At 40.7% G+C, this 15,642-nt stretch overlaps 1 protein-coding gene across 1 annotated transcript in view; it reads right to left on the bottom strand.

Annotated features, from left to right (window-relative positions):
- LOC310788619 (angiotensin-converting enzyme-like protein Ace3) overlaps positions 1-15,642 on the bottom strand; it is a gene marked incomplete at both ends in the record, with an annotated part of 39,883 nt that overhangs the window by 3,624 nt on the left and 20,617 nt on the right. The window contains one exon of the mRNA XM_083650145.1: positions 5,372-5,794. Within this exon, the coding sequence (XP_083506271.1) occupies positions 5,372-5,794 (423 nt within the window). The remainder of the gene's footprint in view (positions 1-5,371; positions 5,795-15,642) is intronic.

Here is a 15,642-nt window from a genome sequence, read left to right as displayed (position 1 = left end):
ACATTAGCACAAAAAGTCAGATTGTTAAGGTATGTCTAATCCTAGGCTATCCAACTAACCTCTAATCCTAATCCTATTTTCTCTCCTCTCATTTGTCCTTAAAACATGCCATCTTCACTCAAACAATCCCCATCTCTCCTATTTATTGCTATTTATCATCGATCCTCGATTTGGGATCTTACTTAAATTCCCACACACAGGGATTACTTAAAGTAAGGTAAAACTACTTCATTTTTTCTTTTTAACTCTTAGCTCATTTTGTTCTCAAATAACCCCCTAAGAAGATCAAACATTTCCTCTCTACTTTTCCACATGCTTTGCAAAGAGAAACACTGATCATCTCCCACTTCTTCTCCATCGCTCCAATCATTTTTCTCTTTGCCAAGAATGCTTCATTGCAGGATTTTCATAGATATGTCCAATCTCCTTTAAACATTAGTGAGGTATAATCTTCAATTCTGGCCAAATAATCACTCTTTCTAGAAAAAGTGCAAAAAAGACCAGTGAGATTATTACGCCTATTCAAAGCAACCTTCAGCCAATTCGTTGCCATTTCCACATGCATTAAATTCTCTATTTTACGCCAGACTCTTATCATTTGACTATAGCTCTGAGACCTTCAAAAATAAGTCCAATTATAATCAACATTTTCCTATTTACTTACCATCCAAATTGTTGTCAATTCAATTCAAATTAACCTATATCACTAATTTTACAAATCTATATCTACTAGAGAAAATCTCTCTTAACTCATGCAGTTTTAGTCTATAATCACAGTTATCAACATTCTTAAACATTTTCTTCCCCCTATTACACACATCAAAAATATAAAAACCTGTAAATCCAAAAACATAAAAATCTGCAACATTTAACTTCTTCAGATTCCATTGTGTTCCTCAAAAACCCCTGTTATCTTTTAACCCCCAAAGTTTCCAAGTCCAGCTCCAGGAGAGTGCCCCCAGTGCTTATCCAGGGTCAATTGTCCCTTTTTAAGTCTCTGAGTCCTTGTAACCCCCAGACAGCAATATTCTGGACAATCCTGGTTCCTCTTCGGCAATTTCCTGAAACCAGAAAAAACAACCAGTATCTTGCCCCGACAAATTTTGAGGATAACACATTGGTCTAACAATTATTTTCCCTCTAAATCAATCATGCTCATTCCATTTTAGCGACTTTCCACATTAACCTCTTTAAACAGTAACCTTTTCCCCTCTTTGGTTTCCCTTAAACAATATTTATTTACAATAGAAGCATATGCCTCCTTTTCATTTCCCTTATTAATTTTCTCTAAGTCTCTATTTATGGTTGAGAGCATCTCTGATTTAGTTACACACTAAGTTACCTCTCACACATTTTGAGGTCTCTATATACATCAATTGACACTCATACATTCCCCTCCATTCAGTTTAATCAATTCACAACCTCCACTTCTATGTAAATTAAACTTCATAACAACATCTTAAAAAAGTAAAAAGAACAATAATTTCCACACAATTTTTCTCTTTGAAATAACTCATGCAACTCATTTCAACAGGTTTTTCCTTTTTCTATTTTTTTCCTTTTTCCTCCTTCCCCCCTTTAAACTCACCTCAAGCCCACCTCTCACTTCTCTACTCTTTCTAAGGCCTCCTACTCAAGCTATTGTTCTCCCATAAACTGAAACAAAACATCTCCCACAGCCACAAAAATCCCCCATCTCCATAACAGACATGACAACCAATGAACCAAATCATAATTGAATCTCCCCAATTTCATATGACTACATTAAACAATCACTTGATGTGTCCTATCACATCATAGCAGACTTTTCACATTAAACTCAATCATCGCGTGCACTCAATGACCAATCTTAACAGAATGTACTGCTAATCTATAATTTCAAAGTTGTCAAACCCCTTAAATTTATGAATCAACCCCAACATATAACACTCTTGTTACCCCTTCAATTCCCATACATGCTTCATAGTTATTCATGTTCATATCCACCTTGATGTTCTTTCATTTTTTCCCTTTACCTGGGCCGGGCCCTCAAAAATAATCATCATCAGATGCTTGTACATACTTACCCCTCACCACAACTGTAGAATTATTATTATCCATACCCCCCTTCTTCCTTCTCTAATGTCATAAAAATCCCCCAAAAACCTCTATTTAACAAATTTTGAACCATTCATTATGTACTCAGTTTGCATTGTTGCATATCACCTGCTTTTTTCTCACTATTTTCCATTCATTTTCTTATCATTTTCCCCCAACTTCAAACCACCACTCATTCACACTGAAAAAGATGTCACAAATGAAATCCCACTCATTCACTTCACTCATTCTATAATAAGACACACTCTCTTTTTGTACTATGCCTAAAAAATAACTCTCTGCATTTACACACCATATGTTCCACATACTCCCTCGAATATGAATCAACCTTCTATCACCCATCTGTCGCCAATCAACTTCCTCTGACCCTCTTTAATTACCATCCTATAAATCATGACATCACAAATCATAAATCATCATTCACTCCCCTCTCTTCAACATACCATCGCTTTCATCAAAAATGTTTCTCATTACCAACTCCCCCAAACACATTCTCTCTCTGAAACCATCTGAGACATGTCCAAATAATACCAACAACCCACTCAGATCCTATCTGCATCCTTCCCCCAACTAAATGCATTCATTTATCAACAATAACATTATCCTCCATCAGATAGATTTCACAACCGGCATCAACCATCACTCATGCAGTAAGAATCCTATCTATCTCATATCACACTCAAATCAACTCAAATATACTGAAACTTATAGCATGCAAAATCAATCATTCACACCCCCATGTAATAATCTTCCTCATTATGTTTTATCATACTACAATCCCCCTCTCTCTCTGAGCATGGTGTCGACCTCAATTCACGCAGTTCACTCAAACGACAGGCTATTAGTGCCAACGGAAGTATTTCTATCCAATTTAGCCCCTTTTTTCCCCCAAATTCTCACTAGACGGTTTTTAAAGCACCCCATATAAACATAATTTTTGCAAGAGCATTTTGATAACTCTGTCCACAGATTCATGACCCTTTGTCCAAGGTAACTCAATCTAGTATCCCCCAACTAGGAATGATCTCTTTATACAGAAACTTAGCCACTGAGTGCGCATCCTTGTGTTTCATCAGACAGGCCTCTACCAATCTGCTATATTTGTCAATAACAACTAGCATATATCTCTTCCCCCCCCACTGGCTTCACCACATCACAGTCATTTAACCATTAAATCTCGCATTGGCCCATTTGGTGTTGGAATATGCCCTAGATGAACTAGAACTCCTCTCCCCTCACTCTGCATACATCTAACTTATGTGTTGCACATTTAGCTATCACTACCTCTTTAGGCTTCATCATAACTTGTAGCAACTTCATAATCTGCACACTGTGTTGTATTGGTGAGCCATCAGTTTTCTTAAACCCACACTCTTCCACACTGCTCCCAAAAAGATGACAGACTGAATGTGCATACCCCAAGTCTATATGTATAATCACTCTCTTACCTTCTGCCAAACTACATGCTTCTGTCAGAGCCATTAATTCTGCTAATTACTGCCCTCATTGCTCCTATGTTTCCCTATTCATAATCCTCAGCTACCCTCAAAGTCACATATGACAGACCCCCTCCTATGCTATACTCTCTCTTCAAGAAAATCATCTTTGTTTATCTTCATTGCTACCCCCCTTTCTGTATGAATAAACTCTCTGTACAGCTCAGCAGCTGCCGAACGAGATATGTGATTGGTAACCCTACCGTAAATCACTTTATGTATGCCGATGATTTGATTATCCTGCCTCCAAATAATACTGGTTTCCAACAATTGCTGAATATCTGTTCTAACTATGTAGGTCTTCTTGATGTAAAATACAATGCTAAAAAGAGTGTCACTATAATCTACAGAACCAGAAATGACAAGAATCTCTCCCTTCCCTCCTTTTTATCCTGTCTGGGCAGGTACTAGCAGTTTGCTGTCCAACTAAATATTTGGGTCATATTATAACTGCTCAAATGAGTAATGATAATGACATATACAAACAGAGGCATATACTGTATGCTCAAGCTAACATGCTGAGGAAGAAGTTCTAATTTTCTCAGATGATGTAAAGGTAAACCTGTTTAGAGCCCACTGTACTCCTCTATATACTGCCCCCCTCTAGGTCAAGTAAAAGCAGACTAGCATTAAAACCTCCAGATTGCTCATAACGACTGTCTGAGGATCCTTCTTAGGAAGCCAAGGTGTAATACCACTAACAAAATGTTTTATGGAACAGGAGTGAGCACCTTTCATGTCCTATTGAGAAACCTGATGTATAAGTTTATCTGTCGTCTGACTATGTCTCAGAATATGCTCATTATGTTGCTGTCTCAGCCTAATCTCAGTGACATTAAATACCTGCCTTCCATCTAAAAACATTGGTACAGTGCCTTATCGTAGTATTGTTGTTTTGCTAGTGTTCTTATTGTGTTGCTTACCTTGTTTTACCTATATTATATATTTCTTATTGGACCTTGTCTCTAACAATACAGTAATGATGATAATGTTGTCACCAGCAGCTAAAAATAATTCTCTGATGTTCTTCTACTCTAGTGCATCTCTCCTTAACATAGCCACTGGAATATTATCTAAACAAGTATTAGTATTCTTCTCTGTTGCTTAAGTTACAACTCCACTAGTGAGTGGACAATATCAGCTGCTTAATCCCCGTCCTCTCTAGTTCTAATGCAGGTGAACGCTGCTCCACTATCAGCCATTACTTCTAAAAGCTAACCCTTAAAGCTCACACTAACAATAGGCTCTAAATCTAAACTGATCACCAGCCGATACCTCCCACTCTCTATTCAATAAACCTCCCTATTGGTATGCTCCTCCTCCAACTGGCCCCCTGTAGGAGTTTACCAGCCCCATGCCTTGTTGCCCCTGCTGCATCCCACCATAACCTCCCCTCTGGTTGCCTCTATAACTTCCTCTACCGTTCAGCCCCCTCCTCACTCTCTCACAGTCACGTACCAAGTGTCCCAACAACCCACATGCAAAACATCTCATCTGCCTCACTCCCTGGTCATAACTCCCTCTAATTAAGTTCCCTCTAGTTCCCCCTCTCCACTGCTGCTGAGGCGCTGCAAAAGGCCACGGATATCCCATTCGACCTATTACCTGTGTCTGAGCTTGAATCGGACCTTGTGGCATCGATCGACTATTGGACTGCACTACAGCTACTACTGCTTGTTTCCTGTCTTCCTCTTGGCTATCTGTCAAGTGTATCACATACTCTAAGTTCCTTCCTCTCACCACCATCGGCTCCATCTTTCCCTCTCCTCTATTCTCACTTCTCAGACTGTATCTCCTCTCAGCCTTCTTCACCCTAGCCTTCCTCTTATCTAATGCTTCCATGTCCTTTCTCATCCGCTGACGTTCTTTCTTACTGCTGGTTCCAGCTTCCATCTTTCCCTGTAGCTCCTCCCTTCTCTCCTCCAACTCCAATAGTTCTGCTCTAACTATCCTCAGCTTCTTTTCTGCTTCCTCATCCTCCTCTGAGTCTTCACTGCTACTAGTTATGGCACACGCACTCCCTTTCTTACTTCTGTCTCTCTCAACTCTAGACCCTCTCTTCTCTGTTCCAGCTAACAGCTTCCTCATCCCTGCTGCATCTCCTCCACACTCATCATCCCCCTCTAACTCAGGTGCTCTATCTCCACCTTTCCTACCCTCCCTCCTGTCCTTATCCTTTCTGTTCTCTTTCTTCCCCTCATCTGGGTATAGCCCAATAGCTGACTTACAATCCCCTGTCTCTATCACTCTGTCATGACCATCTGTCCTCTCATACCTCCCCTCCTCTCTGATAAGTGGCCACTGAGAATGGGTCACTACCTCTCTCTCTCTCTCATATGGAGGTGTATTGCTCCTTTCTAAATGTGTAAATGGGGCGTCGACCTTTGTCATCAACATCCCTCTCTCCTCCAATTTCTTTAAAATAGCATCTGTCACTTCCTCTCTCCTCCCTTCAGTCACCTTCAGCAATTTTTCTCCCTCTAAAAAGAACAACTGCAAAACAGCTAACTCCATCTCTCTCTTCATCTTCCTCTTCCTACCCTTCCTACCTCTGTTTTCTTCCACTTTGTGAGACTCAATCAGTACTTGTAATGTTTTAATTACCTCCAGGTCAAATGTCCCATTAGTTGGCCATGGATTTTTGATGTCCAGCCATCTCCTGTTCCATTTGTCCGAGACACTAGCTATATTTCTTATTAATGGGTTATTCTGCTTCACTATCCCCACTGGAGTAAATGATTTCCCTGCTCCAACTCCCATTTTAAACAGTATTTACCCTCTAAACTCCCAAAATACAATATCAGCTGCTCAAAACCCCACTATTTCTATTCTCCAATACCAGCTTACCCCACTATAAAAACACAACCTATTTAATGTGTACTATTATGTATTCTGTAAATATAAGTTTGCCTTGGACCAATGCAAGATTCAATAATATCCTAAAGCGATGTAATTCACAACTCCGCCACCTGTGGGAAGTACTACGAATTTGATCGTACAAATTTACACTATATCATTAATCTCCTAAGTAATTACAATCAGGCGTCAACTGCTGCATTCACCTTTTGGGAAAAAAGAGAAAACTACTTTGCCAATACCTAAAAAAGAAATGGGAGGAAAAACACAGCCAAACAGTTTTCACCTCCTCTCGTTCCCTGTAAAAGAAAAACCCCCACCTTTTCCCAACCAAAGTGTTTACACTCTGGCCTATGTCAACACTCTGTCAAAAGTGTCCTCTCACAATGAAACACTCAGTGCTCAGTCAATGGCCAAAATTCCCCATCACTATGTAAATTAACAAAAATACATGTGTTCCTAAACCTATACGTCTCACCACAAATGTGAATGTAATTATGTGATTATAGTTTTAACGAATCTGTGGACAAAATTCTCACTCGCCTTTTCAATCAAAGACCTCTCGCACCCCGCTGACGGATTTCGATGACAAATGGAGATGTCGACCCAGTCTGAGCCTGTTGATTCAGCATCAATCAAACATCGTAGCCTCCATCCCCGTTTTCCTCAGCCGGAGACAAAAGACAAAAGACAAAAACATGTTCAATACACTATTGCTTAAATATCACATTAGACCAACTCATTCCAACATTCAACATTTAAATCATAAACCCAGTATATACCCTCATGCCAAGTCCCACTTGACTTAGAGTTCTGGAACCACTATAATATTTTACAACATAGGAGACCACAACAACCCTCTAAACTAATGCAACCCTATAATGACATCATTTAATAACATTCCCAAAAAATCATTCAAATAGAAAGTCAGATCCATCCAAACATCCTAAATGTATTTACACAATCATGCAAATAACCAGACCTCTTTTAAACTCCATTACATATCAACCATTTAATCTAAAATCATTAAAAGACTTAATCTAATCCACCGCCTTCATCCCATCAATCTCTAGGTTACCTCTATTTATAATTATAATTAATTATTTATATTTTATTGCATTTCCTTTATCGCTATTTAATCTAATTATTGTTAGTGCTAACATGTAACATGCAAATGTGCATCCTTATAAGACGCGTCTGTTGTGAGTACATTTCTATGTGATACACTATTCATTTTACCCAGAAGATGGCGCTGTTACACTGGATATACCACAATCACCTATCTAAACCCAAGCTTCCATTCTCACACACACAGCCAGATACAGCAATGCTCCACGTAACCCAAGCTTGCATTATAATCGTGCTAAATTGTTTTTTGTTTTTTTGTTTTTGAAATATTCACCTTGAAAAAGTATTCAGAATTTAACCATTTAACACTACAAAAATAGACAAAAATGTAAGCCCATTATCTACAGACCAATTATATGCCTATGTCACAATGACAACAAGTAGCGAGTCTACGCAACTCGAGGGAACATACACAGCCTCGCACACATGCAATAGAACACAACACAACACTGAACAGTCTGTACACTATCTGCAAAGCAAGGACTAAAGTTTTACCGAATCCCGTCAACTCATACTGCTTTTAATGCTAACCGTAAATGTCTTTGGTTGCAAGCCGAAAGAGAAAATCGTTAAAAATGCCCAACTTTGCAGTGCTCTCTCATTTCATATCAGGCAAACTATAGTAGGCTGCAGCCACATCGCTCGGTTAGTTAACAACCAAGTAACATTAAATAATGTCTTTATTGAGTTGTGTGCATTATCAACCTAACAATATCTCTTTGCAAGTTACAAAATAATTATCTACGCTATCCCCAGTTCTAAAGGAATGTACGATATGTATGGCTGGCCATAGGCTTGGCCAATTGACAGCGCCAGTGCGTATGCGTCTGTAAGACATATCCCATCAAACAACGTTAATTTCAATGCATATCATTGCTTATCACTAGGCGATAAGCTGTGGTAGTAAGCAGACAACTGTATTTTAAACTAAACTATAACTATGTGTTTCAGATGAACACAGGGCAGACCTGTCAGCGGGGCTTTCACACAGTTCCCAATGTCTCATCAAAGCTAGACTGATGGGTTTTTTACGATGCGCGCAGCTCAATGTTGACCGGCTGTATAAGGGGTCTATAGCTATTATCATTACAAAAAGAGAAATAGTAATATAATACTGTAGCGAATCAGCAGTACACATACAGGGGTGAGCATTGGTAGTGTCTTGACTACAGATATGAACTGATGTGTGGGAGTGCTTTATTGGGGAACACTATGCTGTGGGGATACTTCCGGAGTGAACTGAGCATGCGCGTCAGTCTTCACACACTACTCGAAAGGAAAGCTGCTAGCTTTGAGCATGACAACCGCTGAGAGTTGTAATATAACTAACTGTGAATAAAGACCCTTGTACCATCAAGAAGCCTCTGCCTCATGAGATACCGGATACGTTACAATACTGTAAAAACACACTTAAAATTAGTCCGGATCTTAATTCCCATGTCTTATTTTTAATGAATAGGTTCATATTAATTCGTATTAATATCAATCACCATAATGATCCATCACTGTATATCCCTTTATTTTACTTGTAGCTTTACTGTGAATAAACTCTTGCTTATCCGTATACCCAACTTAAACCAACCAAATAATGCCATCAAAATGATTTAATTATACGCCTCACAACAGCATACTGATACATTTCCTTGCATATTCCATGTTATCATCCATTCACGTATCGTTCATATTCAGTTCTTATCCCCAAACAACCAGCAAACACACATTATAGCGCTGTAAATAGTCACAATATTAACCACCAATGAATGCCTTTTCAAACCAAAACCAGTTAATAGCTATTTCATCACGCTACATGTGAGCCTTGCTAGCAATAGTTAGCTGCTAACCTTAGCATGCTATGAGCTAGCCACATTGACGCGTTAATGCTACATGCTTACGTGCCATGCCAGCTGGCGCCTCCCACACACGGATATTTTAACTCCGCCTCTTAATACACACTCGCGCTATCACTCCAAATACTCTCACTCATTCCACAAACTCCTCGCGACAACATCCATGCAACAGTCATTTCTCAAGTGCCCACAACAATCACATTCTATAAACAGTCCGACGCCATTTTCTCACAACCACACTTTCACATTCGCGTTTTCCTGGAAAATGTCCCATGTGGCTTACCGTCCTTCCCGTACGTCTACCACAAGCCCGCTGGGAAATGTAGTTTCCACCACAGTAACATAACACCACACACACAGTCGCTACCAAAACAGTCATACTACCACACAAACAATCCTTTCAGACGCATCTCCACATTCTACCACAACAAACAAACTCAACAGTCAGCATTCAGCCATACATTACGCAAAAACTTCAGCCATTTTCTCCTCATCCTCTCCAACCAGCCACTTCCGGTCATTTCACATGTCCTTTCACCCACACTCTCTACGCACATACACTCACATTCAACCATCTATATTTAATCTCCAATCTCTCCTACTTAATGTAACAAATATCACCAACATCTGACTCCAAATGATACTCTAATTAAGTGCTATTTTCAACCACTTTCACACAACCCCGGCCGGGTTACAAACACTTACATTTAGCAATACAAACAACATCACACAGCAACACATCACCAACGCGCATTTTCAACCTATTTGTAAACACCATAATCTAAACTATTTCTTTCGTGTGACTTTTAATCAGTGAGTGCCAAATACACTCTTTTAGCTCTTATTTATCCAAACTTACACACGCATTTCCCAAATGGTTTGTGTGACCATCAATCTATTTAAAATCTGCGTTATCTCAGTTGCCTTTCCAAATAACTACACACATTTTAACTATCTCCTATAGGCAACCAACGGCTTCGGACCGCATTGCCTATATTGCCATAATTTGATCAATATTCGGGTCCATAAACAATGCCAATTAATATTTCTACTCAACTTGGAGGGCAGAGGCTAATTATTAATTGTTGTCCTAGTTTAATGTGTGCTATCATACACAGGCCCACCTGGCCTCATCTCCTGTCTTCCACGGACAGCGAGATAATTTAGTACAGTTTGCCATAGCCAAAAACTCGCACACAACAATATATTATTGGGCAAAACTGTCGTCCTTATTTCTCTTCCTTTTTAACCATATTTTCCAACAACTCCCACACACCACCTGCGTGCTCATTTTTGAATAGGACTCACTTACCGCAAGAAGGCAGCTGAGCGGCCTGCACTTGGCTGGTTCCTGGCCGGAGCGTCTCTCCGAGTCCCAATCAAATCACGCGGGGTCGCCACTTGTCGTCTCTTAAGGCAGTGGTGTGTGAAAAGTATGTTCAGAAATATGCAGAAAAAGGGTCGAGAGGCGAATGTCAGGTCTCAAAAAACAGGGTTTATTTGAAGAAAATAGACTTGCATTCAAAGGACAAGATGGCTGGAAAAAATAACCACCGAGAGAAAATCAGAATATGCTCTATCCGTTTCTTGGCGCGCATCGACTTAAATAAACTATGACTCTCCTCTGCTCCTCCTCTCAAGGCTCCACCCCTCCAGACTACCTGACCATTCACAGCTCTCGCTGTCTCTCCCTCTGTCCAATCAACAGTTTACTGAAAAATGTGTGTGCGTTTGCTCCCCGTGCGTTTCAGTGTGTAAGTCCCTTTGTTTCTCTTCCTGCTATTATCTCACCTTGCATCTTGTCTCCTCCTTTGAACCTTGCCTTAACAAAAGTTGACCATTTGCTTATCACATTCAGGACCTTTTCCCCCCAAAGACCCCCCTTTCTCTAACCTTTCAAGTTCCTTGCCCAGAGCCCCCTCCTCTGCTCCTCTCTGCCCTTAAGACAATACAGCTGCTGTTTTTGTGTGTGTGTGCCTCTTCCTTCCTGCGTTTGAGTGTGTAAAGGTGTGACTTCTTCTGTCTTCCATCCTTTGATAGCAATCAATGCCTTTTGTTCTAATCTTAAGTCTCCTCATTTACTACTCTCTCCCCCCTCCCCAAAGGAGTCGGACTGTCTGGCCTTTGTTCCCTCTGCTCCTAGTTAGTTAAAAGGTCACATGCTAGTCTGTTCTTTACACCTCCTAACTTAATATTTAAGAATAAAAGACAACTACAATATACTATAAGACAGTATCACTAATTATGATAGGCAGTGGGCAGCTGATATACCACACTGTCAACCAATCAGGGTGGGAGGCAGCTCAGCCCTGTAGGCACTGCCTCTCCCTCCTGAGCGGCCCACACCAACACTGCCCCGCGCGGAGCCAGGACCTGCTTCACACAGCCTCTCCAGGGTATATGAGGGAATCCTGAAGTTAAATTCAATACCTTTTGAGACCTTTTTTAAGACTTTTTCCAGACCTCAACAACGCCACTGGTCACATCAGCAATAGAGGTGTAAATCACAAGTTTCATCACAATACAATATTATATTGATTATTTGGACAACAATACGAGATTTGCTGATATCACAAAGTCTGCCACGATACGATTTCGATTCAATTCAGGGGTCTGCGATCGATATGGGACAATATATGCTCATTTAACACCATCAGCACAATAGCTACCAAATTGTATACCTCTCCAATGGCAATCAAAACTTGTTCATACTTTTTAAGGGCCTTAATTTCCCCTAAATTGATTGATCAACTTTTAATACTTTTCAAGACCCCGCGGATACCCTGCACGTCTCTAAAAGGTTCTGGCTCTGACTCACCTCTGCTATTCTATCTGTCCAAACTCACTCCCCTCAGCCATTCGAGTCGCACACCTGACGCCCTGGCCAACAGGGAGGCCGCCTCCTGCGTGTTGCTAGCTACTAAGCTCCTTTACATCATACAGCCATGCAAAGAAGATGTATTCCCTGTAGCATCATGCACAATGCTATCTGCTGGGGAGCCCTGTGCATTTACAGCCAATCAAGTCAGCTATGCAAGGCCCAAAGCCTTTGTTTTGGTTTTGGCTACAGACTCATATCTAATGCCATGATCAAGAGTGCCTGTGCCATATCCTAACAAATGACAAGCAATTTAGATCACACCAGCCATTTCAACAAGAATAAAAAATATAAACACTAGCATATTACTATACTAATGAGAATATATAGTAAATACTAAAAAGGGCTATCACCACCCACAACAACAACATAGTAGGGACGTCAGGCTCAGCTACACAACAGCACTGCTGTTGAGCTGGCAGGGCTTGGTGTCTTGTTTATAATAATGACACTAACAGAATCTGTTGCACTGTCATTCTCCATAACAGCCACAATATGGAGAAATAATCACTTTTTGGCTATCACCTTTAGCTAACGTTAATCACTTGGTTGCAGTTAATTATGACTTTTTGGCAGAACATATGACGTTGTAATCAGTGGATTGACGATACTGTAACAGCTCATAACTATTGCAGTATGGACCACACCGACCGGACGATTAGTTCTGAGGTGGCTGAAGTTCGGTAAAGTTGTAAATATATTGACAGATTGCACACACGACGCCTCTTTCCCATCTTAGTAAGGTAGACAACGAGCTACAACCTCATTTTCACGTAAACGAGCAATCCTCCAGTCCGAGAAGTGCGAATCTGTATTTTACCAACTTGACCGAACTGCTGCAATAGCTAACGTCAGATCACCCTATCACGGTGTGTCCGTTAAGTTTATTTCTCCTCACAAACAGTGCTCCAGGCAGCTCTTTTTCCATGCAAAAACGCTTTGTGAACAGCCCCATACACAGCAGATTACCCCTGCTCTGCCATTACCATATTCACATAGGGATATTATGGCTAATGCCAAATTAACTGCTTTCACCGAACCTGGGTTCCACTTTGTTCCACACGGACGTTAATTCTGGTTTCTAACGCTAGTCAACTTGTGAGTAGATAATCACAACAGTCTTAAAGGCACTGCAAACATCCATCTGTTAAGTTAGCTTACCAAAATGCTGTAAATTAAAACAAACTGTTAGCATGATAGGAGAGCCTAACGTTAGCTAATGGGCGTGTACTGTACATTGCCCTGCAAAGATAAACCCCGGCGGACATTAAAACATGTTTAACAGTTTTTTTCTTATTTACCAACCCCTATAACCAAGTTGTTTTACTTGCCTAACGTTAATCATTACCGTAACCACCAACCTTCAAGATGTAACGTTAATTCATGTTAGTTAGAACCCACTCAACCCAGCAAGCACATTAGCTAATGTGCTAACTGACGTTAGCTTGTTTTTGGCTAGCAGAGACGGTAGCACCAAACTCAATCGATTTTCATCATCAGAATGCCTCACCTGTCTCCAAACCTCGATTAGGAAGAAGCTGGATTCCTGCTAAACGCAGGCGGTAGGCACTCAGGTGCATGTTGGCTGGCTGTTAGCTAGTCTTCTGGCTGTTAGCTAATCTCTTCAAAAACGGACGCGTTGACTTCCAATGGTCGGTACGGGTACAGTCAAGAGAGTGTGGGTCTACTGTAACTGGCAAGTGCTGGCGAGAGACTGACGTCAGTGTCAGCGAACAGAATATTTAAAGCTCCCCGCTCTAGCCAGGTCGACCAATCAGGTCAATTACATAAACACCGTCGTCAACGCGTCCACACCATTGGTCCGTTCTCCTACCGGAAGGTCACTTCTTCTTCGGTTTGTTTTTACGGCGGTTGGCATCCAACATGTTGCATTACCGCCTCCTTCTGGACAAATCCATCCAATATTCCCCTAATCCATTACAGTCTTGTTATCAGTCCAGCTCCTCTAAAAAAAAACGGACAACTAGTTTCTTCCCCTCCACTACTCCCACACATCCCATTATACCCTTCACACCGCGTTATTATTAAAATCTAGGTTTGGTTTTAACCATGATTCCTGTATGCAAAGCAGGTCTGGTTTCACGTCCCTGCATGCAACGGTCACGGAGCGGGGGGGGGGGGGGGGGGGGGTTTGGGATTCATGACAGATTTTTCCTTCGGGATTCGGATCCTGTCATCCTCATGTCAAATCACTGCTCATGTCTTGCTGGCACTGCAGTGTGTAACCACACAGCTGCTTTGCTGTTTCAAACTGGTGATGTAAAGCACATTGATTGGCATTTTATGTTTGAAATGTGCTATATAAATAAAGTTTATTATTATTATTATTACTACTCAGAGGTGAATGTGCAGGTTGTGCCCCCTGTCTGTCCACACCTGCACTGAGACAGAGCAGGAATGGCACAAGCTCAGAACAGCAGTAGGTGAGACAATTCATAGGCCTAATATTCCTGATATTCAAGTATAAACAATTGGACAGCTGTATTGGAGGCATGATCAATACCAGAGTCCAACTTTTAAAGTGTCAGGAACCTTATAATAATGTATTATTGAATGCCATTTTGTTCTGCTCTCATTGTTTTGACATAGGATTATAGGCAGTGTTATGCCCAGCCTAGGGGTAACCAGAGACATAACATAAAAAAGGCGACTCCCCCCTTTCCCCTCTCCCAAGGATGACCAGGCCACCATAGGTTGCAGTCCAACAACAGTTGTTTTTAATGTAATGTGATGTGCACAACCCAAAACAATAACCAAAATCTATTTATGAGTTAAGCTTAGGCTACCTGTCAAATAAAAACAACCCCAAAGAAACAACCGGTATCTTACCTAACTTAACTAATACAAAACACAGGAGAAAAAGAACTCAGGAAACGAGGGCTTCACACCCCTACATGGCTGTCATGAGGACTGCAATAGTTAATAATAATTAATAATAAAGATAAAGTAGTTACATTTTACAAATACAAGTAGCCTAAATATGAAAGAATGTAGCCCACAGTAAATGTGTAAATAAGCCACACCACATTGTAAACAAAGGCTTTCAAACATTCACACCTTTTTAAATATGACCTGTATCTAAGTTATCTGGATAATGGTCGCATTTAAAAACCAGGTGTAAATGGGGTGAAAGAGATCTCTCAATGTGAGCCAGACTACCTCCAGATGTGGTCAGGCAGATCTGATCACATCCTGATCACGGTGCGTTTACACCTATGGTTTTACACCTTGCATTAACATGTGTTTTTCCTTAGCTTTCCTGCCCGGTTTTTTGACTTTGGAGGAGTACAGGTCCTGGATGGAGGGCAGTTTGGCACCA

Source organism: Poromitra crassiceps (genome assembly GCF_964638095.1).
Source record: "Poromitra crassiceps genome assembly, chromosome: 13".
Classification (NCBI taxonomy): Eukaryota; Metazoa; Chordata; class Actinopteri; order Beryciformes; family Melamphaidae; genus Poromitra; species Poromitra crassiceps.
This window is presented reverse-complemented; position numbering and strand designations above follow the sequence as displayed.